The sequence below is a fragment of the Chelonia mydas genome, chromosome 9 (assembly GCF_015237465.2).
Source record: "Chelonia mydas isolate rCheMyd1 chromosome 9, rCheMyd1.pri.v2, whole genome shotgun sequence".
NCBI lineage: Eukaryota > Metazoa > Chordata > Testudines > Cheloniidae > Chelonia > Chelonia mydas.
Window position 1 is genome coordinate 790,244 of NC_057855.1, and position 24,783 is coordinate 815,026.

General features: G+C 49.6%; 1 protein-coding gene and 1 pseudogene across 2 annotated transcripts in view; both read left to right on the top strand.

The window, feature by feature from the left end:
- LOC102941365 (D-beta-hydroxybutyrate dehydrogenase, mitochondrial) overlaps positions 1 to 23,465 on the top strand; it is a 40,396-nt gene extending 16,931 nt beyond the window's left edge. For both annotated transcript variants that reach the window (XM_037909610.2, XM_037909611.2), the window contains 3 exons: positions 12,610 to 12,751; positions 18,526 to 18,678; positions 20,335 to 23,465. In XM_037909610.2, the coding sequence (XP_037765538.1) occupies positions 12,610 to 12,751; positions 18,526 to 18,678; positions 20,335 to 20,804 (765 nt within the window). In that variant the 3' untranslated portion in view covers positions 20,805 to 23,465. The remainder of the gene's footprint in view (positions 1 to 12,609; positions 12,752 to 18,525; positions 18,679 to 20,334) is intronic.
- On the top strand, positions 13,296 to 14,716 carry LOC119567125 (annotated as a pseudogene).
- Positions 23,466 to 24,783: the final 1,318 nt, after the last annotated feature.

Sequence of the window (24,783 nt, forward strand, 5' to 3'; positions counted from 1 at the left end):
GTGGTATCCACAGGCACTCACTTTCTTCTTTCCAGGTGGGTGCTCCACTCCTGCTCCGCCCTGAGGCCCCGCCCCCACTCTGCCCCTTCCCAAGGCCCCACCCTCACTCCACCTCTTCCTGCCCCCGCTCCACCCCCTCCTCCCACCGCCTGCTGCCGAACAGCTGATACGTGGGGCCCCCCGGAAAGCTGATTGGTGGGTGCTGAGCACCCACTATTTTTTTGCATGGGTGCTCCAGCCCCGGAGCACCCACGGAGCCTGCACCTATGGTGATATCCCCTGGGCAGATATGGGTCCCTCAGGAAGCTGGATCCCAAACGCTCTAGGGTCACTGGCAGTGAGTACAGAGTATGGAGCACCAGAGCAACATGCTACCAGAATGACGGGCAGCATCTTTCTGCTCTGACTTCATCTTCCAAACAGCCCCCTGGGGTAGCCCCAGTGCAGGAGGCCTGGGGAATGACATGGCCTGTCTATTTCCATGGGCCAAGCCTAGAGGAAAATAAAAAAAGGAGCAACTGGGAGGGCCAAGTCAATTCAGGTTTTGATATAACAATTGAAGATTTTACTAATAACAGATGAAACAAAATGCAGGAATTTTTATATATTTTTTACTTTTATGTGTTCCTTTAAGATAATTTAAAGCTGACTAGGAAATATTTGAAGGTGGCCATTGTATCCAGGTGTTTGGATGGCTGGAGACCACAGCTGTACTCCCAGAAACCCCCGCAGTACAGTTCGAACATAACCCACCTGGCTGCCCAGTGTCAGCGAAGGTTACGTTCTGTCATTGCACCAGAAAGGAAAGTTGGCCAGGCCAGACACCCCAGCTGACATATTTCATAACCTGGCAGAAGAAAGTCCTGTTGGACAACTGCCATTGTGTGAAAATTTCCATCCAAAGGCTCTGTAAATCCTCTCTTACTAGCGTCATGCGGTGCTTTGAGCTGGCCCTTCGCTGCTGCATCACTTTTCACTGCAGCGTGCTCGGGCTTGGGATGGGAGCAGCAGGTGGAAGGATGGAGTGAATGTGGAATCATTGTTAACAGGGAGGGCTATTTCAGGAGATTTGCACACCAGTGGAGAACAGAGAGGGCATTTGAGGGCAAATAAATGAACTAAGTTGACCCCACAGTCAGCCTGACTATCTTGAGTTCTGTATGACCAGTTTGGTCATTTTCAGAAGCAAGGAAGTTTCACCTCTTGGTCACAAGTTAAAACCTGACCCCAACCGGTATTGGCCTAGGAGGCAGAGTGGTCCAGTGCAGGGTTTCTTAGTCTTTTAGGTTGGTGATGCCTCCTTTAAAGTAAAAAATTATTTTCATCACCCCCACCATTCCTTACACTTACTATAAAAATAAAAATAAAAAATGTCTCACTGATAACCATGCTAAGCCTACAGGTCTTACAGCTGGATGTGTTTCTAGATGTTGAGAGCAAATACTTGACCTTGAAGGGAAAAGGTTATGCAGGGAGTGGGGCAGCAAGTTTTTTTTTGCTTTAGAGATTGTTATAAATTTTTCAACCCCTTGCAACATCCACAGCACACGTCCCTTGCTTGCCTTTCATGACCCCTTGGGGTTGTGGTCCATTGGTTGTCTAGCAATTAGAGCTGGGGTCGTGGAATCAGGAAACGTAGGGTCGATGCCCAGTGGTATCATTGGCTTGCTGCATGACCTTGAGCGAGTTACACTACCACTCTGTGACTCAGTTTCCCATAGTACAAAGAATGTAATAATACTCACCCATCCTTGTAAAGTGCTCTGAGATCCTTGGAGGAAAGGTCATATGGAAGCATCACTATCACCTGTCTGTTTTGTGGCTTGCTGTTGGTTGCTTTATCAGAGCACAGGGTTTTTATTCTTGTTTCCCTGATGCTGTCACTTTCCAGAAACCTTACAGTCACTGAAAGGTCTCCATTGCCCCTTCAGCAATGGACGGTGGCGGGGTCACATTCCCAGGGAGCCATACCCCATATCTGCTACTTCTCACAGCTCCCGCAGTGCATTTTGGCCCCCATGGTAGTTAGCGGGGCCCAAGTCATTAAACACTTCCTCTCCAGCTCTGTTTTATAGGCTGTAGCTCCAGATTGTCCTGCTGAGAGAAATGGGCACAGCTGTTTTAAATTGCAGCACTTCCTCTGTGGGTTCCTCAAACAACAGGGATATGGCAGAGCAGCCTCTTGACTTCCGTGTGAGGTGGCAGCGAGGGCGTGGTACAGGAATGGTGAATGGAGCCCCTCAGAGAATAGCAGCCCAGGCAGGGAGCAGGTGTCCAAGGCTGTGGGACCTGTTTGACACTGGTGGAAGTTGGGAGCACCTGGCACCCCCTGAGGTCAGGCCCTTCTGTAGTAAGATGCTGGTCTTCAGCGTTTCTTCCGAATTTGCATTAATGGGCAGCATTTGTGAAAACTCCCTGGTAACGGGCTTTGGGCTAAGGAGCTAGTTTGGACTAAACCATCACAAGTAATCTGATTCCAATAAGAATGGAAACACCCTGCGTCAGAGCTGGTGCTAGAGCCGTGTGAAGAGTCAATCCTCTAGGTCTCCCATGGCATCTTGGAAGCAGCGCTGATTCCTGGGCTACTCCCGATAAAACTCGCCACAACCACCCAGGCCTCTCCACATCCCACCTGCCCCACAACTCTGTGCTCCATGGGCCTCATGGTGACCCCCCCCCCCGTCCCTCCCTGCGACACTGCACTCCACGGACCTCCTGGTGACACCACCCCGCTCCGCCCTGTGACACCGCACTTCATGGGCCTCCTGGTGACACCCACCCCACCCCACCCCGCCCTGTGACACCGCACTCCACAGGCCTCCTGGTGACCCCCCCACATCCTCCCTTGTGACTCTGCCCTCCATGAGCCTCCTGGTGACACCCCCCTACCCCACCCCGCCCTGCGACACTGCACTCCACGGACCTCCTGGTGACACCCACCCCACGCCGCCCTGTGACACTGCACTCCATGGGCCTCCTGGTGACACCCCCCCACCCCACCCCGCCCTGCAACACCGCACTCCACAGGCCTCCTGGTGACACCCACCCCACCCCGCCCTGTGACACCGCACTCCATGGGCCTCCTGGTGACACCCCCGCAGCCCACCCCGCCCTATGACACCGCACTCCACGGGCCTTCTGGTGACCCACCCGCCCTGCCCGGTGATGTTCCACAGGCCTCCCCGCGATCCACCTACGCTGCCCAGTGACACTGTGCTTCACAGGCCTCCCTCTGCGCTGCCTGCCCCACATCATGACACCATGCTGCAAGGACTTCCCTGTGCCCTTCCCACCTCACGATGCTGCGCACCCCTGAGCATCCCCACCCCGACACTCCACAGGCCTCCCCATGCCCTGCCCATCCCGTGACATGACCCCACAAGGGCATTGCTGAGGCCTGCCTGCCCACACCACATGGGCCTTGCTGTGACCGGCCTGACCCACATCATGATCCGTGTCAGGACTGAATGGGCACTTCCCATCCCCAGAGAGAGGCGAGAACTGAGGGAAAGAACGAAGAGACTTGCCCACATGGAGGGGAAGGTTTGCTCTGCTGCTGGCCCCCAAGCACCGGATCAGCCCCCGAGCAGAGGGGGTGACGAGGACTGCGCTGTGAAGGTCTGTGATGACACAAGCAGGCAGGGCAGAGCAAAGTCAACTCCAGTGAAAGGTGCCTGTGGTGAGCAGCTGGCTACAGGCCCAGAGCTGAGTAGCTGCAGCAAGGAGGGAAGCCGAGCTTCCCAAGGGCAGGGGGAGGGAAGTGCGGGGGACATGGCTGTACCAGGTTAGTCACCCAGGAATAGCAGCAAAACGGGCACTAGCCACCACACTAAACTTTACTGTACACAAAGTGTAGCCTGCCTCCAACAGTCGGCCAAGATGTGTGACTGGACGCTTCACCCAGTGCCACCGAGTGATTACATGTTATAAGGCAGTTTAAGCTTCCCATCACATCTCCCCCCTTTTGGTCTTTTCTGTATTTTAACAACTTTAAAACTCTAAAACTGTTTTTTTTTCCAAACTTACTTTTTGAATGTGAATACATGTCTGTGTGTTACTCATCCCCGAATCATACTGGTTCTTCATATAGCCACAGTGGGTAACATCTTGGCGACTAGGCTGTCTTTCCCTTGCAATGGCTCGCCTGGCAGGTTCGGAGTAGATTCATCTTCCTCTTCCTTGTTGTGCATCTTGTTCTCAGTTGATTATTGAGTCTCAGGAACAAACTGAAGATGTCAATAGTTTCTGCTGAACTCCCCGCCATCTGTCTCAATGGTGTGTGACCTGGGCGCTGCATTCTTTTTCTTTACAACAACTTGAGTTCTCCATCCTTTTCCTTCATGGCCATCGGGTTCCAGATCAGGCGATTCTAAGTGACATTGGTTCTAAGAATGTTCATAACCAGTTTTTGCCTTTTGATCTAATTCAGCCACTCCTCTCACTAGCCACTTTGGGGCTAGATTTTTTTCCAGGGTTGGAACAGTAGACCTGAGTTGCCTTCCCATCAGGAGCTGGGTGGGGCTATGCCCAGTAGTTACTACTGGTGTTGGCCTGTACCTGGGAAGAGCAAGGAATGGATCTTCCTGCTTCAGTATTTCATCACTGTCTGTACTGCCCTCTCCGTTTCTCCATTTGCTTGTGGGTAATGCGGGCTGCTAGTGGTGTGTTCAAAGTCATACTTTGTTTGGAATGATGTAAATTCAGCTGCAGTGAATTGTGGTCTGTTGTCTAGCAATAATTGTTCTGGAATACCAGAATGGGCAAATGCTCTCTTTAATTTCTTGGTAACACTGCAACATTTGAATCTTTCAAATATATTATTTCAATATAGCTAGAAAAATAATCCATTTCAACTAGGTAATGATGTCCTCTGAATATGCATCAATCTGCTACTAGCCTCCTCCAGGGGCTGTCTGGTAAAGGTGTTAGAGAGACAGGTGAGGGAAGTAATACCTTTCTTTGGACCAACTTCTGTTGGTGAAAGATGCAAGCTTTTGAGCTACATAGAGCTCTTCTCCAGGTCTGGGAAAGTTGGTAGAGGTATTGTTACTAGAGACTCTTTGCGTTATGTTGGTCTCTTAGTTCTGCAGTGTTCACATGAAGACATTTTATTCTTCATGTCCTGGCTGATTCCAAGCCACCACCCTGACTGATTGGCTCATTCATGGCATTTAGCTAGTCCTTGATGTCCTGGATAGATGAGGTCTAGAATTTCTCCTCTCAAAGCATTTTGGATGATAGTACAATCACCTTTAATCATTAGGCCATTGGACTTGCTTAATTGTCTGCATACAGCAAAGCAGTCTCTTGTCACAGCCATTGTGTTCTTCAGATACTAGGGCCACCATGCCCAAATGTAGCTAAAAACTTCTTAATGTTGCTCTTTGCAGCGGGTATAGTTTCCTGCCTGACACTTGTCTGTAAGTTCCCACAGCATCTACAAAAGCCTTTACATCATCTTCTATCCCACAGATATTTGAGTGCAATGTGGGGCTCCATGACAATGTGTCTGCTGTTACCAGATTTTCTACCAGGAGTATATTCAGCGATTGGGTTAAATTGCATGAGCCTGTTCAAAAGACATTGGCATCTCATTGATACTTGATAAAGGTCTTTTCCGTTGATAAGGGTTAGAAGAGGTTTATGGGCAGTTATCAGTTTAAAGGAATGTAATCCACACAGATATCTGTAGGAGTTCTCACATGCTCATACACGTGCCAAGGCACTCCTTTTCAATCGGTGCATATCGTTTTTGAATGCAGCTGGTTTCCACTCAGACCCACATACCTGCAACAGTACACCACCAAGGACATAGCTACTGGCATTGGCAGTGATCACTGTGTGTTTGTTTGCATTGTTGAACATTGAAACTGGCCCTCATAAACTGGATGTATTGCACTCTACTAGTTCATTCAAGGATTTTGTCACTGTAGAAAGGTCTTGCAGGTATTAGCCAAAATAATTTACCATCCCCATTAAGCATCTCAGTTCTGGAACAAATGCATTCAATTCTCTAATTGCTTTTACTTTCTCAGAGCCAAGACTAATTCCATCTTTGTTTATTATCTGTCCCCAAAATTCATTTTGGTGTAGGTGGAAAACATACTTTTCTTTATTTAGCTTGAGTCCAGGCTCACTGATTAAGCTCAGAACTTTACTGAGGGTTTTGTCTTGTTTTCCACTGATGACCCATATACTAAAATTTTGTCCATAAAAATGACAACCTCATTTATGTTCCTTAGCCGCTCTGCCATCTTTCTTTGGAAAATGTCAGGAATTCTGGTAATCCCAAAATGTAATCTTTGAAAGCACAGTCTCCCAAATTGTGTAATGAATGTAGTCAGTGTAGCACTCTCTTAGAAACCACTTGAGGCATCAAGCTTGGAGAACACAGTAGCACCTGCCATGTAAGGAAGAAAGTCTCTGAGTGCTGGAAGGATATATTTTTCTCTTGTTACTGCTTCAATAAGTCTTTTAAGGTCCATGCAAGTTCGTATTTTTCCCTATAACAGGTACCATCGGTGCAGACCATGCAGTTGGCTCAGAGCTTTTCTCGATTCTGTAACTCTTTTCCATTCTTTTTAACTCCATTTCTACTTTATGAAGTAATGGGATAGGAATTCTGTGGGGCATATATATGCTATGTGGTTCAGCAGCATTTCTACTGCATCCCCTTTTAAAAATCAAGTACACCAAATAGTCTGTCTCCTTCTTCCACCTTTCTCACTCCACCCATCATGGCAACCACACTGAAACAGAAGAGACTGTCAGCCTCTGATCACATCCACGGTAACATTAAAGCTTTTGTCTTTTGTGACAGGGTCGGGCCAGATGGCTATAGGAGAGTAATAGAAGGCAGATATATTAGCCCCAGGCTCAGTAGGTCCCTTTTCCCTGGGTAAGGTAACAGGGAAGGTTCCAGAACAATCAGGAACCTTCTGGAGACAATTAAGACAGGCTGATTAGAACACCTGCAGCCAATCAAGAAGCTGCTAGAATCAATTAAGGCAGGCTAATCAGGGCATCTGGGTTTAAAAAGGAGCTCACTTCAGTTTGTGGCATGCGTGTGAGGAGCTGGGAGCAAGAGGCACTAGGAGCTGAGGGTGAGAACGCAGAATGTTGGAGGACTGAGGAGTACAAGCATTATCAGACACCAGGAGGAAGGTCCTGTGGTGAGGATAAAGAAGGTGTTGGGAGGAGGCCATGGGGAAGTAGCCCAGTGAGTTGTAGCTGTCGCACAGTTGTTCCAGGAGGCACTCTAGACAGCTGCATTCCACAGGGCCCTGGGCTGGAACCCAGAGTAGAGGGCGGGCCCGGGTTGCCCCCAAATCCTCCTAATTCCTGGTCAGACACAGGAGGAGTTGACCTGGACTGTGGGTTCAGAAAAACAGCCAAGCTGAGGGTTGCCGTGAAACTCCAAGGCGAGCAAATCTGCCAATAAGCACAAGACCCACCAAGGTAGAGCAGGAACTTTGTCACACATTGTAGGTTGTTTCTGTGAAAAACTGTCCAGTGCTGCCAAAGTACCTGGGGGGTTATTTAGTACAGTATCTGCTGGTTTCAGCTCTAGGAGAGGTTGAAGGTGATTAGAAGGCCCTTCTGGTATGACGGTTGCATCCACACCTGAATCTATTTTAAAATTAAGTCTTGCCTCAAATACCCAGTTTCACCTTCCAGGCTGGCTCTGTGTCATTACATGTGACTGAGCCCAGAAAAAAGGTCTCTTGACTCTCAGTGTTCACTTCCTGTACTGCCTGTGTACAGCAGGGTGATGGGGTATGCAGACCCCACACTGGACAACATGGGGTTAATGAGCTAGTGTGGGCTCAGGTGTCGCTGCCCCATAGCAGGTGTGAGAAATGGCAGGTTCGGAGGGAGGAGATGAAGAGGGAGAACCCAGCTCAGTTGATGGCAGACCAGGGAGGAGAGCAGACCTTCAGTCCTCGGCTGCTGCAGAGAGGGCAGACTGGAGGCAGAGGTCCCCAGCTGACTGCTGCCCAACGGCCCCTTCCTGGGGGAGGGAGGGTCAGATGCTGACTCACCTTGAGAGGGAACCACTGCCTTCTATTACCTGCAAATGCAGGTTAGGGCCCTAGACTGATGAGTGTCCTCTGAAGGAAGAGAGCCTTGACCCAGCTTTGGGATGAACATCTGTGTTAATTCCCCTTGTTTTTGTTCATTAACTACCCAGAAGAGGAGAGACTTTAAAGTGACCTGGCTGACGGTCCAAGTCACAGGAAGAGGCAGATGACCACAGCACTGGAATGACCATCAGCAGAAGGTACATGATGTGGAGAGAATTGCTATGCCACACCCAGCCAAAAGAAGGCGCTAGTTGAGAGTCAACCCCTTCATGGGCAGACGGTGGCAAAACGTCCAGTTTTTGTGCATTTATGGCATGTGGCTCCTTTGGGTGGACAATCACCTCTTGGATTGTGATTTTCCCACATCATACGCAGCAATTGTAATAAATCCTCAAAGCCCCAGACATTGCCTTTGAGGATTTATTGAATTGCTTTTTACAGCTGTGCTAATCTCCTGTCGTCACTCTGTAAGTCACTTTCTCTAGGTCTCTTTCTGGAAGCCTCTGGTCTCTATTTTGATTTTTAGTCCTCTCCAATTGTCTCGTCATTTCTGTTGCTGTTTGAAGGGTTACATAGAATCATAGGACTGGAAGGGACCTCTCGAGGTCTTCCAGTCCCCTGCACTCATGGCAGGACTAAGTATTATCTAGACTAGTATTATCTAGAAATCTCTCTTCATTTGCAGTTTCTCTGATAGTCTGTTGCTAAAATGCCAGGCACTGTCTGTAATCTGCTCTTCCCTTTTATCCTCAAAATCACAATTTTCTGCCGTGTCATACAAGCCTCCTATAAAAGATTCCACAGCCTCCCCCGTATTTGGACATGCTGGTAGAAACACACTCGCTCATAAACCACATTAGGTTGAGGTATAAAATGCTCATCAAACTTAGCCAGCCCCCGCAGAGTAATTGTTCTTGTGGCTCTCGTCTCCAAAGGCCAAGGATTGAAAGACACATTCAGCTTCCCTGCCCCTGGTACAGATGAGAGAACTAGCTTTCCCCTCCCCTGTCTCGTTGTGGAGTTTAGTTGTAATGCAAAAACGTGCAAAGTGCTCCGTCCACGTGGGCCAATCGGACAGTCTGTTGAAGCTGAGTCTCTCTGGAGTGGGGGACCTTTAGCGTTTTGACAAAATTCTGCAGTTTCTGTTTATCTTCTGACCCCATGTTGTGTTAGTCACACACACAGAGGCAAGATAGGTGCTAGTCACAACAGTTTTATTGTAAAAAAAGAGTGTCGACTGCCTCCGTCACTCAGCAAAGATAGGGTGCAGTATGCTTCATACAGTACCACCTCATGACTAAACATTTCCCCAGACCCAAAGAAGAGCTCTGGGATGCTCGAAAGCTTGTGCCTTCCACCCACAGAAGTTGGTCCAATAAAAGATATCACCCCCTCACTTTGTGTCTGTCACACATTATAATGCAGTTTAAACTTCCCCTCCCAGCCTGAAAGCACAGAAGCCGTAGAAAGAACAAATAAAACAAAGAACAGGTGAAGGGGTAGAAGTTGTGTCTGCTGGGTGATGGAGATGCTGCTGTTGGAATCCGGGCACCGAGCCCAGACTCTGCTGATAAAGCAACACGGCAACATGGACGAGGTTTTGTGGGCACTTTCATTTAGCATGAGGATCTGTCTGCAAGAGGGACGAGTCCCCTGTATGGTTCCTCCCAGGCACCAGGGGAGAAAAGGAGGCAGATGGCGCACTGGGAATACCAGGTCTGCATGCTTCCCTCCGTGTTTCGTACCTAATGTGCATTCTTTTGGACGACCTCTTCTCCCCCACAGAGACCCGAGGGGACATAATGGTGCAGAGTCAGGAGCAGCGAGGGTCAGTGACACAGCCCTAAAAAACCACCCAGGAGGCAACTCAGGCAGACCCTTCAGGAGACACTGGGAGTAGGAGGCACAGAGCAGAACCCTTGGGGGGATATGGGGAGACACCCCAACAGTCCTGGGAAGCATGCCTCACCTGAGCACTCCCGCAGCCCTCCCAGAGCTCACATCGCCCCAGAGGGGTAAGGAAGAGGTGAACCATGGAGGGGCAGGGCCAGCCCTGCAGTGGACAGCCATGTCAGACAGTTATTCTGATGCTTATTTGATATAAAAATAGACCTTCCAAATCAGGATACTCTCTCCGCGCTGAGTGACTTGCAGGAGTTTAGGGCAGTAACTGATCCTCCTTGGCTGAAGAAGAAAATTCTTGTTTTAGGTGAGAAATACTAATGAGTGACACTGTTTTTCCAAGTCATTGACCAATGGCTGTTTGGCAGAAGTACTGGAAATGTGTTTCTTTTTATTTTAGAAAGGGCTGAGGGGGGAGAAAACTTACTTAGGGAGCCCTGGTTCTTAGAGCTCTGAGCTAACAAGAAGTGCCTTGAGCCCAGATACAGTAAGTCTCTGTTCGTGAGCTGGATTGGCTTCAGTTCGTTCACTGCGAAGCAGCTGAAAAGCTCTTTGTATGATCCAAAGCTAAGTTTTAACAACGTTTTCCCAAGATACAGTGAGCAGCAGTGTACCGCATATAAACAATTTGCTTTAAAAGGGAGCATAACATTGTGATGCTGACACGATGCCTACCAAAATGCCAGCATCACACTTTGGGAAGTTTCCTTTTATGTACATAGAAAGGTGTGAGCAGTGCTGTCGTGTCTCGTGTCCAGTGACCCAGGAAGTTCAACTGCTTCGTCCTGTGTTTCTGTGATGCCTGGTAACATTTAAGTTTTAAAAGGAAATGTTGTGGGACCAGATCCTGATTTCAGTTACGCTGATGTAACGCTGGAGTAACTCCACATTGAAGTTAATGGAGTTACCCCATCTGTATCAGCATGACTGAGACGGGAAGTTAGGACATTCTGACTAACCACATGACCCTTTTGCTTAGCTGAAGTTGTCAGAGGAAGGCACTTTTGAACAGGAGACAGGTAACCTGCAACACCAATAAAAGCAACTAAGTAAATATGCAATATTTACTTCAGCCTTCCTGCCAAGGCAGTCGAGCAGGTACCTGTGGGGTAAGACAGGCAATCTCCCCACCTACTGTAACATGATGTGGGACTACACTTGCCTTGTCCTTTTTGCCCACAATAATTGAAAGCTAGTATGCAAGTACAGGAGAAATCAGATCAATCAGAAGTGGATCTGAAGAAGTGAGGTTTTTACCCACGAAAGCTTATGCTCAAATAAATCTGTTAGTCTTTAAGGTGCCACCAGACTCCTTGTTGTTTTTGACTAATAGCAGCCCATCAAAATGCAAATGTCTCCTCCCTGATAAAGTTGATGATAAGAAGGAGGAGAGGAAATGGTGACCTAAATATCAGCTCTAAGATGCCTGGATTCCCTGGAGTCCATGGCTGAGCTAAGGGAAATTGAATTCCACCTTGTAGAGGTGTTTGTTTTTTGTTCTGTTTTTCATTCCTTCCCCACCCCCAAAAAGACCTTAAAGCCAAGTCCCAAATCCTGCCTGCTTTGCCTGGCAATGACCAGGTACAATTTGGAATTTGGTCTCAAATATAAGTTTTGTTTAATAAAAAAAAAAAAATACACAGCAACAAATACAAAATACACACAGCAACAAAACCAAAAATAACCCCAACAAAACTAAGCACCTAAGAACGGTTTCCATTATTCTATTTAAAATTCCAGGGGAAATATTGTCCCTCAATTTTCACTTCAGTGCTTGCAAACTAAATATTGCAGCTTTGTGCTATTGCATGATCCTGGAAGTAAAACTGGACAAGAAACTGGTCATAAAGAAAAGTGGAGTTGACCTCATTATTCAGGGTGGAGTAAGCTTTTGTTCTGATGTCCTTACCCAGCGTTTCCTCTTCCCATCTTGCTGTGAACCAGGTGTCTGAATGGCTGCCACTCTCCCCACAAAGGTGACTGCATCTCCCTGATACTTCCATTACTATGCCTCCTGATCTCTTTTGTAAAAAATGCAAATTGTTATACAGAATGTTCACCTTTCAGTGTTTTATACCTTTCCTTTCTTATAGCACTAGACTGTTTGCTCTCAGACTCAGCCAGCAAGGAATTGCCTTTGGCATTGTAGTCTTGCATTTGCTTCTGAAAGAGAATGAAAGAATAGATTTAATTAGAATGGGTAGGAATTTTGAGAGTGAGCTATTCAGAGGAGCTGCCAGAAAAGCCTTTACTCTCAAGTCCAGAAAATCTGGACTTCTGTGATCCTTTTGAAAATGTTGGCTCTGTTACCCAGAGAGCACTGACACTGGTCAGCACTTACATAGCTCTCTACACCCTCCAACTGCGGGGCAAACAGTAACCAGTGAATCCACCTGTGAGGAAGGGAGAAACAGAGTCAGTCTATTTGCTGGGTGGGGAAATTGAGACAGAAATGGGAGGTAAATTCCCAAAGGTTGGACTCGCATTGTGTGATTGCATAGGCCATCTGGGGGCCACCTCTGTATGTGCATTTCCAACAGCGCAAGCCTGTGTCCTTGGTGCGGGGCTAGATTACTGCCGTTCTGTCTGAGCAGGGCATCTCTCTCCTTTCTCTCTTGGGCAGGGTGAGAATGGACATGGCACCAGGGAGCTGGAGAGCATGAAATCAGATCGCATGAAAGTGCTGCAGCTAAATGTGTGCAGTGACCAAGAAGTGGCTCAGGCTGTGGAGTTTGTGAAGAACAATCTGAAGGAGCCGGAGAAAGGTAGTGGGGATAACATTACAGGCTGCGGGAGCCTGTGCTCTCAGGCCAGTTGCCTTTTTAATTCACTTACATGAACCCTTGTTAAGGAGGAATTACCCCACTAGGGCAGAGTTAAGTTTATCTGAGTGGCTTAGTAATGGATCTGACTGTTGTGTGGGAGGCATTTCCTGGCTTTAGTTTTTTGTTGTCACATTCTGGAAGGTGCAAAGGGGAGCTGGACTGTTGCATGACAGCAGATACAAGCTGGCAGACAGCAGCCACGTCTTACCATAGGCACCGACTTCCCCCCTTCTGCCCCCAGCCCTATTCCCAATCCACCCCTTCCATGAGGCCCCGCCTCTTCCCACCCCTCCCTGCCCCTATTCCAACTCCTTCCCCAAATCCCCACCTCAGCCCTGCCTCTTCCCCACCTCCTCTTCTGAGTGCGCCAGGTTCCTGCTCCTCCCCCTCCCTCCCAGAGTGTGCTAACGCTGCCAAACAGCTGTTTGGCGGTAGCTGGGCAGGAAGCGCTGGAAGGTAGGTGGAGGAGCGGGGATGTGGCACGCTCGGGGAGGAGGAGGAGGTGGGACGAGGGGTAAGGGGAGCTTGGCTAATTTTTCCCCGTGGGTGCTCCAGCCATGGAGTCGGCACCTATGCCTCTTACTACGAACGGCCTGGCTCCTGCTTGATTTGAAGAAAGTTACTACTTGGCAGCACTGCAGGTAACCAGGCTGGCTGTGGGGAATGGAGCTTGAAATGGGACCTCCCTGTGCCTCTCCATCTCTCCCCTCTGTATCTGAGCCTGCTCTGGGGAGTTTGTGAGGGTTTGGCCCCAGTGGATCACACTATGCCTGCTCCGCTGTATTTATAGAGCCTGATCGGCCACCCACATGGGAGTAAACCAGCCACCAGCTTCAGACCAGGACTGATGATAAGCACATGACATGTCAGGGTAGTGAGCATCTCCTCACAGCTTTCTGTCCAGGGACATCCTCACAGGAGCACTTGGGGGTTTGCTCCATCCAAGAGGTGGGATAGGGCCAGAAGTAGCTTTTTCCTTGGTCCTGGCAGGTGTTAAGGTGCTGGGCACATTAAAAGTGTGGCAGAAAGATAGTCCCAAACTTCATTCAAAGTACACAGCAAGGTCCTTAATCCCTACATGAATGATGCTATTAAATATAAGGAAGAAATAACCAGAAGTCAGTTCCCACCTCCTCCCCTGAATGTGCTTTCTCTGTGCACAATTCTGTCCTTCCTGCACAACCATTCCACACCTGCCCTGTCTCATCAGATTCCTCTCCACACCTTCTCACACCTCCCCAAGCTTTTCACGCAGAGCAGGTTAGCAGCAGCGGCCCAGAGCTATGCTGTACAGAATGAGAGCTTTCAGACAAACCTCACTGTTGTTTCTCAGACAGTGGCAATGAGATAAAAGTCTGGTTCCTAGCAGGGATGGGCACAGTATCTCTTGTGTACTTCTCCATCTGATAGGTGGGCAGTCCCTCCTTCGTGGAGATTTATGTAGTCACTCACTGCCATAGGCAAGCTCATGGCGGCTCCCTCTCACTGCCATCTTGGGGCAGAGCCATGGGGGCTTGTTGGGATCAAGACTTCAGGGCAACACCATGTCTGGGAGATTGTGGTCCAAGGTCATTTTTGCTGGCTATAAGTGTGGCCTCCAAAACCAAAGGGATCATGCTGCCCTTCTGAAAATTAACGGAGTTAGACCTGGGACAAGACTGAATTCTACTTGGGCAAGAGATGTGCCCATGTATACAATACTAAACACCACACCGTGACGCTTGGTGGCAAGCCCAACACAACACAAGGCAGCTGGGCGAAAGTAACACATGCCCATAGAAACAGTGGCTTGCTTTGTGCTAAGTTCCAACCCAACCTTCTTGACAAAACCAGGGGGCACAGAATCAGAGTGATGCTGTGTCCGTTTAGAATCTAAATTTTTACTGAAAATATAATTCAGAATTTTACTCCTGGGGGAATTCCGCACTACTGCACATGCTCAGAATTTATGTTCCCTGCAGATTTCTTTGCTTCCCCACAGAAAAATGACTCTCTGAAGGGGAAGCAAAGGGAAGCCACAAGAGCGGTTATGCGACCCGCCCCAGCAGTATGTTTTGGGTGCCCAGGGCAGCTGGCAGAGAGGTAAATCACTGTGGGGCAGGAGGCGGGACTGGGGAAGACCTGGCTTGTGGCTCCGACCCTGCGCCAGGCTCAGCTGCTAGTCCCAGCTGGGCTGGGGAGAATGGGACTTCCTCTTCCCCTGCACGGCATCTGGGGCTGGGTCAGACCCACCCCCAGATTTCTCTCCCAGCTGCAGGAAGCTCTGCAAACTGCTCCCCCCTCCCCCCAGCTTCCTGCACCCATTGCTCCTCAGCTGCAGGGGGAGGGATTCCTGTAGAGGGAGCTGCTCCCCCATCCACCCAACACCCATTCATCCAGACCCCCTCATACCCAGATCCTCTCACTGAGCCTCACCCTCCTGATAAGCCCCACTCCCCTTGCACCTGGACCACCCCAATGAGCCGGGTGCACCTGGATCCCTATCCCACTGAGCCCCAACCAGCTACACCTGGATCCCCACCACACTGAGCCCCACTCCCCCAGCATCTGAACCCCCCACTGAGTCCCCCACCCAGACCACCCTGCCAAGCTCTATCCCTCCTACTCCCAGCCTCCCCCACCACTGAGCCCCTGCACCTGGAGACCCCTGCAGAGTCCCATTACTGTTACACCCAGAAACCCCCAACAAGCCCCTGTGTATCCAGATCCCCCCTGCACCCAGATTCCCCACTGAGCTACCCGCACCCAGGTTGCCCCACACAGAGCCCTCTCAACCCACACCTGGATCCCCCCACATTAAGCCCCTCCACACTTGGATCCTGTCTTGCTGAGCCTGCCTGCCCACACAGAGGGGCAGGGCCCTGGGGTGTTTCTGGGGCAGGCTGGGTCCTTGCGCTGTGTCAGGGTTAGAATTATAGAATATCAGAGTTGGGAGGGACCTCTGGAGGTCATCTAGTCCAACCCCCTTCCCAGAGCAGGACCAATCCCCAACTAAATCATCCCAGCCAGGGCTTTGTCAAGCCTGACCTTAAAAACTTCTGAGGAAGGGGATTCCACCACCTCCCTAGGTAACGCATTCCAGTGTTTCACCACCCTCCTAGTGAAAAAGTTTTTCCTAATATCCAATCTAAATCTCCCCCACTGCAACTTGAGACCATTACTCCTTGTCCTGTTATCTGCTATCACTGAGAATAGTCTAGAGCCATCCTCTTTGGATCCACCTTTCAGGTAGTTGAAAGCAGCTATCAAATCCCCCCTCATTCTTCTCTTCTGTAGACTAAACAATCCGAGTTCCCTCAGTCTCTCCTCATAAGTTGGGTGCAGCCTCACTGCTGAATCCATGTCCCGGGGGGAGCTGCACAGTGATCTCCTACCTCTGTGCAGCCACTAGCCTGTGCTCTCCAGTGCCATGCTGGAGCCTCCACATTTATTTGACAAATAAAATTTGCAGAATTTTAAAATATTGTGCTCCGAATTCTAATTTTTTTGGTGCAGAATGCCCTCAGGAGTAGAATTTGTTCCAAAACACACAGAAAGCACAGCATTCCAGACGGAGTGTCTGGGCTTTGAGATGCTAAACTCTTTGGGGTGGGTAGTGTCTCTATTTCTCTTTGGTCTTGGGCCGCACCCACCAGTGTTGACACTGAACAAATAATAATGATAATGCTCTTTAAATGTGTGCCAGATGACTATCAAAGTTATGTTACAGACTACTATGATATGATTGACTAATGATGGAATCTCATAAAGGATTAACTGCTTTAATTAGCTTTTTCATAAATGGTCCTAAATGTATTAAATTTATTATACAGGCTCTGGTTACAGAGAGACCTGTTCCAGAACATGGCAGGGAGCCAAGAACTCCTGTGCTAAAGCTCTGCTGTAAGCCCTGTTCCCTCTCTGGCCTCGGGGAACTCATGACAAACTCATTCAATACAAGTCTCTGCTGAACTCTCTGACTTCTGTGAAATTACACTAGGGATTAATCAGGCACTCTGTGTCCTAATACCGTAGTACTCTTATCATTATTTATTATCTGTGGGTGCTACCGCAACACAGACCCTTATCAGGATCAGGGCCTCATTTTGCTGGGTGCAGCTCAAACATATAATTTAAGATAGTCTCTTCCCCAAGGACTTTACAGTCTACAATAAGGACAACGCTTAGCAGGTGGTTGTGTAACACAGGGAGAATGTGTCTAGGGGATGGCAGCAGTATGTGTAGCAGAAACAGAGGCACAGCGTTGCCTGGATTAGCTATGTGTATAATTTACAATCTTCAATTAAAAATAATCATAGGTACACAGACACCCAAATAAATGAACACGAGGTTTCAGTGGCTCTTCCAACAGGCCACCTGCCTACCTGTTACCTGAGCTAGCTAGCTGAGACCATCACAGTAGAAACGGGATTTGAGAAGTGATTTGAAAGAGGGTAAGGGAACTGAATAGGAGAGAGCATTCTAGGCATAAGGAGCAGCCTGGGAGAAGTTGCTCAAAGAGGACAAGGGACATTGGAGTCTGCCACGGTTGGCTGGGCAGAGGGGCCTGTTCCTTATGTGGCAGGACAGGAGAGCAGATAAGTATAACAGGGACCCTGATAACGGTGGCCCTACCACAACAGAAATAATAATAAATACACGACTAAATAACTGGTCAGAATTTTGCAATGTCTGATCCTTGTTTTCCTATAGTTTGCTCTGTCATTGTCGTTGGTTATTGATTACATCACACCATATGGATATAAACAGGACTTTAGAAGAAAGACAGAGTCCTTACTCTGAAGAACGTAAAATCTAAGGACTCAATCCTGCAGACAATCCTAAAGACAGCTGTGTCTTTAGTGCAAACGAATGAGGTTCTGCTGTAGTAAGGATTGAAAGTAGCCACATTGTGGGCTGGTTACAAGTTGCTGCCCTCTGCAAACACCGGAGAAAGAACTTGGATGGCAGAACCCTGCAGAGGTGCCATGGTTAAGTCAGGACTTTCAAAAGTGGCCTCTGGTGTTTCGGGTGCCCATCTTGAGCCTGTTTATTCAGAGGTGCTGAGCACCCTCATTCCCCCACAAGTAGGTGGGACCCATGGCTGCTCAGCCCCTCTGGAAATCAGTCCCCAGGTTAGGCTCCCCAAATCAAGTGTTATCCTTCATCTTCTCTGGCTGGAGGAGGACACTGTGCCGCTGCTGGAGAGGCAGCCGCTCCAGGGGAGCTCTTGCCTATTTCTCCTGTTTGTGCTCTTCAGTCAAACACCAGCCAGAGTGGGCCATGGTTAGCGGCACAGATACAGGTCCATCCCAGCCTCAGGAGAGCCAACGACATGACAGCAAGCAACCTTCCTGAGGGTCAGGTGCTGGCCCCTCACTAACTTCCCTGGTGCATTTGTCTTACCGGTTAACCCGCCTTAACTGTTAACCCCCACGCCGGCTGGAGTAGCCCCAGCCATGCCGACTGGCCCTTTAATCGGTTAACCGTTTAAATGAAATATTTTTAATCGTTTAAACAATTAACTTTTAAAACAATATTTACATCCCTACTCCTGTTATTCCCATGTTACAGTAGCCCACTGCGGTGTTGTTGGTGTATTTCACTGTCCTAGATGAAAAAGTCCTGTTTTTGCCAGCAGGTTGTTTTACCCTGAGAGAAGATGAAATCCCAGAAGAGCTGTTTCTCCCTGAGGGACCCCCCACTTAAACCCTTCAACTCTTGTTTATTGTCAGGTCTCTGGGGCTTGGTGAATAATGCTGGAGTATCAGCCTTCGGAGAGGTGGAATTCACAAGCATAGACAAGTACAAGGAGGTGGCTGACGTCAACTTGTGGGGAACTGTCAGAGTGACCAAGGCTTTCCTGCCCCTTGTTCGCAGAGCTAAAGGTACAGATGGCATCTGGCATGGCCGCAGTCAGAGAGAAGCTTTTCAAAGCAACAGGGAAAAGCCACTAGAAGCCATCTCAAGTTCTGCCTTCAATGATACCTGTGCAAGCCCCTGAGGCTGTACAGGCATGATGGAGAGCAGTATTTGGCCGTAATATGAGCACTTTGCAGATCTATAGCAAATCACCTTGTGTAATTCCTGTCGTTGAGGGGACCTGAGTATAGCAAGGATGATAAATGAGGTTATAACAATATCTATGCACAGAGCCATTTTAGATGCTTCCCAAAAAGCCAGCGCAGCTAAACATGCCAGTGAGGTAATAAATATGAGGACTTTGGAGGCAGTAGGCGGATGCAAGCCCAGCCTCCTGCTCTGGGAAGGGAGACACAGACACACAAGAGGTGACACTGAGATGTTTTTTCCAGATATCATTTATATTGTGTGCTGCTAAATATATCTCAGCTGCCCTATAAGTAACTGCCCAGCCAAGTTTATATATTGTTATTCCTGTTCCGTTGTCATGGTGAAGGTGCATACAGGGTGTGAACAACAGTGTAGAAACTAAGTGTGCCACTCTGCTCCATGTGGCTGTAACATTTCAAGCCCAAAGCTTGGCCCCACAAAACTCCTTATTACTGCAATAGCTGAGAGGATTTTCAGGGTCAGTTCAGCGAATGTAGCTGAACACGCGGCTGCAGGCTCCCCAGGGCACTGCTCCCCAGGAGCTGGATGAAACGCTAGAGGAGGTTTACTGCTCCTGCTCCCAGCCCTGCTGGAGTACAAACCACTTCTCGCTGACAGAGCACTGTGGTGAGTATGGGCTGTCCCTGAGGGATCAGGATGTCTCCCCTTTATCACAGCTGCAGCAGGGCCGCAATCACAGCTCCCTCCCCTCCTGTTTAACAGGAAAGCTCCATCCCTCTCCCATCACTCTCCACACACTCACGCCCCAGTTCCAGACACAGACCAATATGTGAATGGGCGCCAGAGAAACCTCCCCTGCACTGGCATGGGGAAGTGGGGGTGGGAGAGAGTCCTGGGGCTCCCAGCTTTGGGCCCCAAATGCTCCTAAGCTTGCCCTGTCTGAGGTTTTGCTCAGTATTCATTATTACCTGGAAATGGGGATTGCAGCTCTTTGGTGAGTTTATGGAATGGATGGAGTGGCCATGGCCCTCGGAAATCCCCATCCATGTGCCCACAAAAAACATGGCTGCCTCATCTTCTGTCCCCTGCTCCTCCTTGGCTAACACCCAGCTAGCAAATACAACATGAGTATCAGTGGAATTATTCCTGGTGTGGAGCTGGAAAGGGGCAAGGTCTTCCAGGCACAGGAAGGAGAGGGGGTAGACTGAGAGGATGACCGGTGATGAGATTAACCACGTTTGTGTCAGGGAGCCCTGACGACAGCGTGATTTCTGGAAGTCAGTCAGCAGCCAGGGCTGAGGGAAAGGATGTGTCAGTAGCATGAAGATCAAAGGAGGGTGCTTGCTGCCATGTCTTGGCTGAGGAGCCCCTTGTCCTCCAGCACAGAGTTTATGTTGTCTGGAGATTATTCCCTGAACAGGTTATCCTGTCACCAGTCTATTCGGGTGTCTATCCTGCCTAGCTCAGAACAGAGGCTACCAATTTCCTTTTCCTGTCTCTGTCCACTCCAGGTCGTGTGGTGAACATCACCAGCATGTTAGGGCGGATGGCCAGCCCTTCCCGCTCCTCCTATTGCATTTCCAAGTTTGGCGTGGCAGCCTTCTCTGACTGCCTCCGGCAGGAAATGTACCGCTGGGGAGTCCGCGTTATCCTCATTGAACCCAGCAACTTTGTAGCTGCTACTGGTATTCTGACGCGTGAGAGCATCGAAGCCCAAGCAGAGGAGCTGTGGAGAGGAGCCAGCAAAACTGTCCGGGAAGACTATGGGAAACCCTATTTCACACGCCAGATAACCCTGATGAAGACGTTCATTAACAGCGGCCTGAAGGACATGTCACTCGTCCTGAACGACATCACGGATGCGCTCACTTCCAAGTACCCTTACACCCGGTACAATCCCATGGAGGCCCACTGGCGCGTGAGGCTGCACGTCATGACTCACCTGCCCACTGCACTTGCAGATTGGCTGTATATTTACTGAGCCACACTTTAAATAACTGGCCTGACAGCACCCACTCACTGTGTGTATTCGGATCTTAAAACTGATCAGTGGTAGCTAGAGACGGACCGGCTCCAGAACACCACGTCTCTCTGCACGAGGTGGTTTGGGCAGGATCAGGGCTTCGGCCCACATCTGTGTTGTGGAACACTGAGAAAAGACAGGGTCTGGCCTCTTCCTAGTCCTCACTCCGTCATACTCCCTGCTGTTCCAAAGGCATTTTCCACTGCGCTGAGGAGGAGGCAGGGGAAGGTTTGTTATAATGGGACAGATCTGTTCCTGGTGTAAAGAGGCCAGCTGAGCTCCCTCCAGGATGGATTTCTCTCATTAATGGGATCTTGCCAAGGGCAGGTCAGTTGTGGCAATGCTCGTAGATATCTCAAAGAAAAGAGCTAAAATGGGAAACAAAAGCAGCGTTTTCCATTAGATCAGAACTAGGTCAGTCACAACTTCTCTGCTCCCCGTCCTCGTGATATTGCTGAGTCACACGGCTCCACAGCCGTCTCTAGGGATAACAGCAGCATGACCTCTAAATGGCTTAATTGTGCAGGGTCAGGTTAGGAAAAAACTAGACAGCTCCGCAAGTGCAAAATCTCAGTAGAGAGAGGCCGTCCTCTCCAGGCACTGTAACCAGGGAGCAGACATGGGCTGGGAGGGAGCATGTCTAAAGGGGTTTGGACCCTTCCCTGACTCTCTCACTGGCTGCTGGAGTGACAGGCCCTGAGACCAGGCCTTAGATAGCCCTAGAAATGCCCCTTCGTGGGCAGACTTTCACCGCTGGAAGACAAACAGGCACTTGGCTTCTGGCCCAGTTTTGGAATAAAACCACATTATTCCCATTGCTCCCATCTGGCACAGCTGCTCCTGCCCCTCTGCCCCAAAAGACACCAGTTGTTCCTACTGAGAATCTCCCACCCAGATCCACTGCCCTGGGGATGGGCCGGGCAGATTGTCACATCCCGTCCGTTGTGACAGAGTTCATGGATCCTGCCGTAGCTTGGCTCACTGGAGCCCATGGAGAAAGCCATGCTGACCAAGCCAGCAGCGTGGAGATTTATGGGTTAATAATCCCTGTCAGGGGCTTGAGCATCTCAGCTGTGCACCTGGCTGAGCGAAGGCTCTCATGCAGCTGGGCCTCCTTACTGCTCACTAGAGGGCTGGATGAGGGCCCTCAGAGGGAGAAGCAATGGTTTGCTGATCAAAAGTCAGGACAGGGCTCTCTGGAGATGGGTGGTGCTTCCTGGGAGCTTGGCTGGCAGTTCAGTGTTGAGGTCGTTAACTCTGTGAAGGGCTGTAGCCAGGGACTGTGCCATTCAGGTCAGGTTAAACAAGAACCCCTGTAGGAAACAGCAGAGAGGGATTGTTGTTGTTGCTTAACCCAGGGTGTCCTGTGAGCACTTCCTGATCATGCAGCCCCCAGCCCTACTGCTGTCCTGGACCCCCTCTGTGTTGAGAGGGTAGGGATGCCACGATCACTGGGTGCTCAGTGTGCTGGGGAAAATGAGTTGGGGTGGGGGAGGTTCAGTCCAGCTCCCAGTGGGTGGGTGTCCCCAGCACAAATAGCATCCTCATGGCTGGCACTAGCTGGCCCCCCTTTGGCCCTGCCTAGCCTGCCTTCTCAACAACCCCCAGACACCCACACTGAATAAGAACCATCCCCACAGGACACTGAAATGCCTGGATAGTCTGAGTACAAAGCCTGAGTGGATGCTGCAAGGGGCACCATTTCTTTCCTTTTATTAATATTTCACAATGAAATGGCAATATGACAGTAAGTGTCTCCTCAGAAACCTTCCTAGTATCTCTGCAGCTAGTGAGAGTAGATGTGTCTGGTGGCTCGGGGATGGGGCCTGTTGTTCGTAGCATCGGGGTGCTTTGTCTTTGCTAGTGCTGGAGTTGCTCAGCACCTCACCCCTTCTCTAAGGAGTGACTGCTTGTAAGACCATGAACTGACTCCCGGCACTGCTGGTCAGGCTGGGGATCGATCGTCCAACTTCAGCACAGGTATACAGCACACACGCCCCCTGCTGCCGCTGTTTGTTCTGTTTCAAACTGATGTGAGATCAAAGTGAATTTCAAACCAGTTTTCAGAGTAGCAGCCGTGTTAGTCTATATTTGCAAAAAGAAAAGGAGGACTTGTGGCACCTTAGAGACTAACAGATTTATTTGAGCATAAGCTTTCGTGAGCTACAGCTCACTTCATCGGATGCATTCAGTGGAAAACCAGTTTGTCACTCATCCCGACCCTGCCCTCCTACATGAGTTACAGCATTTTATAGGACTCAGATTGTACCTGTGGCTGGATTCCAAATCCAGCTGTAAATGCTGTTTGATGTCGTGAAACCTCTTGAGGGTAAGGGAGGCGTCACATGGAGCTTGTGTGGAGAGGGCATGTGTTATAAATAAGGATTGGAAACGCTGGGCTGTAGGGCTATTTTCCATTGCAGATCACAAGTGTACAGAGAATGTCAGGGATGCAGGATGCCTGTTACTGGAAAAGATAAGATACCCTGGTGTTAAGCTACAGCACTGCACGTCTGCTGTCCTCTGTATCCTTTGTGTCACCTGCACTGTGAAATTCTGGGAACACTAAGTACCACTTGATTACACAGAAGGGAAAATAAAGGAGATTTATAGAGAACATGTTTTTTCCAATTCTTGTATTTTTTACATTTTCTCTTTTTCTCTGTGGGCTCTGTCACAGATCAGGGCATCTCTGGTCCAGCACAGCAGCCGCTCACAAGCTCCCAGCTCCTCAGCTGCCACCTCTCTTAGGTGGAGACCTGTGTCTCTCTCCCTACTGAGCTGCACAGCTCCCTGCCTCCACTGTGAATTCCTCAGCAGTCAGACTGCCTGAGCTGGCTGCTGTGCCTTCCCCTCAGAGGCTCTCAACAGCGTAATTATCCATAGGTGTAAGTTACTGGGCAGCCCTTTCTAAACAAGGGCATGCTTGGGGTGAAAGCAGGACAAAGAAAACACTGAAAACAATAAAAGAACCTATATGCATGCTGAAGAGCTTACCAGTGATCACCCCAGCACCGGCTCTGGTAGGAATCAGTCCTTCAGATCCCACACTGGGGTCTTCCTGTGGGGACAGGTTCAGAACAAGCACCCCCGTGAGTAGGTCAAGTCCCTTCAACCCTGCCCAGAAAGGAGGGGGCCCCTGCCTTGGCTAGAAGGGCCTGTCCGGGTGCTGGATCAGAAAGCAGGCCCTGAGTCACTTTAGAATTTAGGTGCAGCCGATTAACCAACAAAGACTGTACTTTTGGATAATCTAGAGCAGTGGTCTCCAAACTGGGGTGCGCGAGATGATCCCAGGGGGTGCGCGGCAGCAGGAGCGCCGCCGGACGGCACTCTGCCATTTTTTTTCTTTGGCAGCAGCTCTGCACGTCCACGGCTGGTGTTCCCCTCCGGCGGCCTGCCTGTGGCTGGTCTTCCGGTCTTCACCCTGGGGGTGCATGAACCAAAAAGTTTGGAGACCTCTGATCTAGAGAATCCAGTTGGAACCAGTATCTGTGAGCCTTTTCAGGCAGTGGTGCCTGGCAGGAGTTGTTATAACGTGAGTGAATTTGCCCCCCACTGTTCTTAGTTCCTGGAGACCCGAGGACTCCCTCCCTCATGGAATTACAGACAGCCCCTGGCCCACAATGACACACACATTTAACTCAATAAGGTTTGTCCAGGATATTGCCAGGTCTATCACAGGTCTGCAGCACTTACTTACCTGAGTAGCCCCATTGGAGTAAAGGGACTCAGGTAAGTAAGGGCTCCAGGATTGAGTTTTATGTGGCTTTTAAAATTGAAGGAGTTCATATTCTGTCACTGAAACGGACCTGCACTCTATGGTGCCGATAGGGAGGGAAGGATGAGGAGGTATGTAGCCTGCACTGGTAGTGTGGGTGTCAGCTACCACCCGCCCCCACACACCCCATGCACTGAACAAATACTGCCGTGGCTCAGC